This window comes from Morone saxatilis, unplaced genomic scaffold (genome assembly GCF_004916995.1).
Source record: "Morone saxatilis isolate NCDOM2014 unplaced genomic scaffold, NCSU_SB_2.0 Contig8, whole genome shotgun sequence".
NCBI lineage: Eukaryota > Metazoa > Chordata > Actinopteri > Moronidae > Morone > Morone saxatilis.
This window is the reverse complement of record NW_023340257.1, coordinates 4,741,008-4,745,097: the sequence shown is the minus strand read 5'-3', so window position 1 is coordinate 4,745,097 and position 4,090 is coordinate 4,741,008. Positions and strand designations below refer to the sequence as shown.

Genomic DNA, 4,090 nt, shown 5'->3' with positions numbered 1-4,090 from the left:
GAAGAGGATCCTCTCCCTCTGTAGATAAAGCGGCTCATTCTATGGTAACGACAAGTGATTATACACAAATGAAAACATACCTATGGATATTATATTACATTTCTGCCAATAGATTCTCTTAAATATCACACACTGGACCTTTAACTCTGTTTTTGTCTGTAAATGCTCCACTTTGCTCACAAGCTAGTTGCTAACTGTGTCCATCTTCTGTTTGGTGCTCAGTAGGTAGTGTACAGTGGTTTTGTCAGAGCTTTTTTACTAAAGACATCTGCCTGCTGCTGCTGCTGCTGAAAACAATATTGATGAGAGGGAACCAAAACAGTAAAGTTGTGGGCCATAAAACCAAAACAATGAACTGAAGCATGCCAAAATGCTCCGTAGAGCAGAGAGGAACTGCATAATTGGTGATAAGTCTCTGTGTGTTTGTCACAATTAGTGGTACATGCTGTCATGTAGTGCATGTAGTTTTAATTTTGCTTTTGACTCCTACAACACCTTATTTGATGCCACATGTGTCATCCACTGTATGTACAATATCTGATGGAAAGTAAGTTGGAAAATGCTGAATATACTGATTGCAGACAATATTGGTTATTGCACAAATGAAGTGAGGTAGAATGAGGTGAAGCAGTGCAATTAGACATTGGCCGTGGGAGAGAGGTACGTGTCATTGTTAATCCAGGCATCATATCAGCTCTGATAAACGATGACACACACCGCCCTGCCTCACCTTTGACCCTCCACATACAACCTCATCCCTACAATTTCAAATGAGTGTCACTGTCAGATAGAGCACTGTAGTGCTGCAGTTGTGAAACTATATCATGACCGCAGCATTCTGAAAGCACTTCAGCTCCTCTGAAAGGGATCCAGAGAGCAAACTGTATTGATTATGGCTGCTGTGGAGAGACAGTCTCTGTGGATGTCTGAGATAAAGAACAGAAAGAGCCATTAGGTGACAATTCAAGATCAATTTCACATTTCTCAAACATAAATTGTGGTGTAGTGGTAAAACTGTAACGTCGATACAAACCAGCCAGCAACTGTGCATAAATCAACACACAAAAACATTAGTATATATATGTGCACACAGGCTCACACTATTGCTGATAAAGTAGCTCCAGCTGATTCAAATAGAGGCGTCTTATCTCAACCCAGTCTCACAGAGTCCTGAATTAATTCTTAAAGAGAGCTTGAAGTCAACACTCTCGAGAGACATTTCTGCAAAAAAAAAAAAAAAGTCTAAACTTCGCGGTCTGGTGAACGCTGTTGTGGAGTTGCATTTGAGTCAACAAAATGTATTTCCTTGAACTTGTTCCTTGATATGAAACCAGAGAGGAATCTCTCAACTGCAGACTCAAAAAAGACTCAAGAGATGAACTCAGTGCAGGGAGAGCACTCACCTCAGTCTCTGCTGCTCTCCATCTTCCCTCCATTACGGTACATTTCAATGAGCAGGAAGGAAATGGAGATTGAAAAAAAAAATAAAAATGCAGTCCACTCTTTAAGTGCATCTAAATCAGTGTGCACACACTTAATGCACAGACACAGGAGCTTATATTAAATGATTGTGTGTACAGTAAAGGAGTGTGTTCTTAATGCACAATCCAAACTTGAACTTTGTATACAAACACACACTCACTTACATTGGGAGTTATCAGGCGGACCCTGTCCTTTGGTCTACATACACACACAAACACACAGAGTATATTTAAAGGGCTGGGCCCTTGAACTATCTCCCTCATTGTGACAAACAAACCTAAGAGCAGACTTCTGCCCCCTCATACACCAGTTCAAAATGCCTGCAGATTACAATGGACGGTGGGAGATGGTGAGCAACGACAACTTTGAGGAAGTCATGAAGGCCCTCGGTAAGTTGGCTTTTTACCGCCTATACTTATTGCATAATGGAATACAATACAGCAGAAGGAAAGACTGTCACTTGTATCTCTCATTAAAAACAGAAGTCAGTTAGAAGAATTTAAAGATGCAGCCAAGTAGGCAAGCGAGGCCTGAGCAAAAAATCTGGAATGAGTGAGACAGAAAGAGTGAGAGAGCAGCTGTCTGAAGTAAGGGAGGGGTGGGGGGGTTACTGTGGCACTGCTTCATTTCCTCATTGAGCTGCTGTCAGGCCAACTTAACCTCCACTCTGTGAGCGGTTGCCGTCTGTTACCACGCCAAATAAATATTGATTCACTCCCTTCTGCATTTTCATCCTCCTGATCCGCAGAAAAGGAAGACAGATTCCGTCCCTGGATCAGGCAGCGGGCCAGCTCGTCATTTTAAAAAAGAGAGAGAGAGCTGGGCTCTCCTCCTTTAGGCGTGTCATTGATCAGGCCCAGAAACACTTTCATTATTCACGACTCTATCTGCAATTCATAAAAACAACCCCGGTACACTCAGCTCACACAAAATCCGGGAAATCCTGAGCGCCTGCACCTCATTTCCATCGAGCTGATAGGAAAATGACATCCTTATGGAAATGGGTCAAAAATATTATTTAGATGGGTAAATATAGGGGCCTCATCTGTAAGAGTGATGGGAGAAAATTGAATTTTCACTTTAAGGCAAATGGGATATGAATATCTTAAGGGTTGGGGTGGGTGGTTCTCTTTGGCAGGGCCCAGTGCTGAACGGGGTGGAGAAACTCATTTAGGCCCATTCTGACTCGGAGCAAGGTCATTTTTAAAGGGGAAATGAGACTGTCAAAACGACCAGCAGGAGAGGAATCTTAATAAGTGGCCTGTGCTGTCATGTGTATCTACCGATGTTTGCTTTTGGTGTAAATGTATACCAAAGGATTTCTTCAGTAAAAAAGTCAAACTTGTGTGTATTTGTGCTTGCAGACATTGACTTTGCCACCAGAAAGATAGCCTCCCACCTGCATCAGACAAAAATGATTGTCCAGACTGGAGACAAGTTTGAAACAAAGACCCTGAGCACCTTCAGAAACTACGAGGTCAACTTCACCGTGGGAGTGGAGTTTGAGGAGCACACAAAGGGGCTGGACAACCGGAAGGTCAAGGTGGGACAGTTTTCTTGTATTTTAAAACTGAATTGAACAAGGAAAGTGCTCTCAATGAACAGCAGCTGGAATAATTACCACTATTTGTCAATACTAACCGTTACAATGATGCTTGCCTGTGTGGTGATATCAGACACTGGTTACCTGGGACGGAGACAAGCTGGTGTGTGTTCAGAAGGGGGAGAAAGAAAATCGTGGCTGGACGCAGTGGATCGAGGGAGACATGCTACACCTGGTGAGAGAAAGTGTGACACATTCGTGGGTTGTTGAGTTGTTTGGCATGCAACATATATTTGCCAGGAAATGAGATTTTCCTGTGAGATCACACCTGCAGCAGGAGCTTGCAAATTCTGTTTCCTCAAGTTGGTCACATTAAATAAAAAAAAGTAAAAGTTAACACTGCAAAAATGATAAGAAAAAAACTTTTTCCCCTATCACTTGCATGATGAAATCTGCCCCAACCCTCATTTAGATCCGACTGATTTGTGTCTTATCATTATGCAATAACAATGAAGACAATAAATTGTTATCTATAAACAACAGCTGTAAGCTCTCTCTGCCTGTATTACATAACTAAGAGTGGCATCTGTTGCACGTTGGAGTTGCAGTCTAAAAGTCTGTCTCTTCTCTTTCAGGAAATCACTGTGCTCGACAAAGTCTGCCACCAAGTATTTAAGAAGGGCCAGTAAGATGGGAACGACCCTTATCTGCACAACAATGTCTGAAAAAACCTTTATGAAAATAACTTTTTGTCATATTTGCTAAAACTTTCACTTGACATTGACAGTACTACATTACATATTACAACAATTATCTGCGAAAAAATCAGGTTTCTCTGGCTCATCCTAGTGGTCCTGATGGTATTTGCAATAAACCACCAGGCCTGAACGAAAACAACCAATCAGAGCCAAGAAGATTGCTGATTGTTGAGTCTCACTCCAAGAGCGTCAACTTTGGGACCCTGGAAAACTCAACAATCCATTTTTCATTCTCCAACCCATTTTCATTCTCTTTATATCTTTCTTGGCTCTGATTGGTTGTTTTCATTCAGGCCCGGTGGATTTT

General features: G+C 41.9%; 1 protein-coding gene across 1 annotated transcript; it reads left to right on the top strand.

Annotated features, from left to right (window-relative positions):
- Positions 1-1,757: 1,757 nt before the first annotated feature.
- LOC118341797 (retinol-binding protein 2-like) lies at positions 1,758-4,084 on the top strand. The gene is made up of 4 exons (XM_035680172.1): positions 1,758-1,871; positions 2,847-3,025; positions 3,159-3,260; positions 3,661-4,084. The coding sequence occupies exons 1-4, from the start codon at positions 1,799-1,801 to the stop codon at positions 3,712-3,714; spliced, it is 408 nt and encodes a 135-aa protein (XP_035536065.1). The 5' UTR covers positions 1,758-1,798; the 3' UTR covers positions 3,715-4,084.
- The last annotated feature ends 6 nt before the right edge of the window (positions 4,085-4,090 follow it).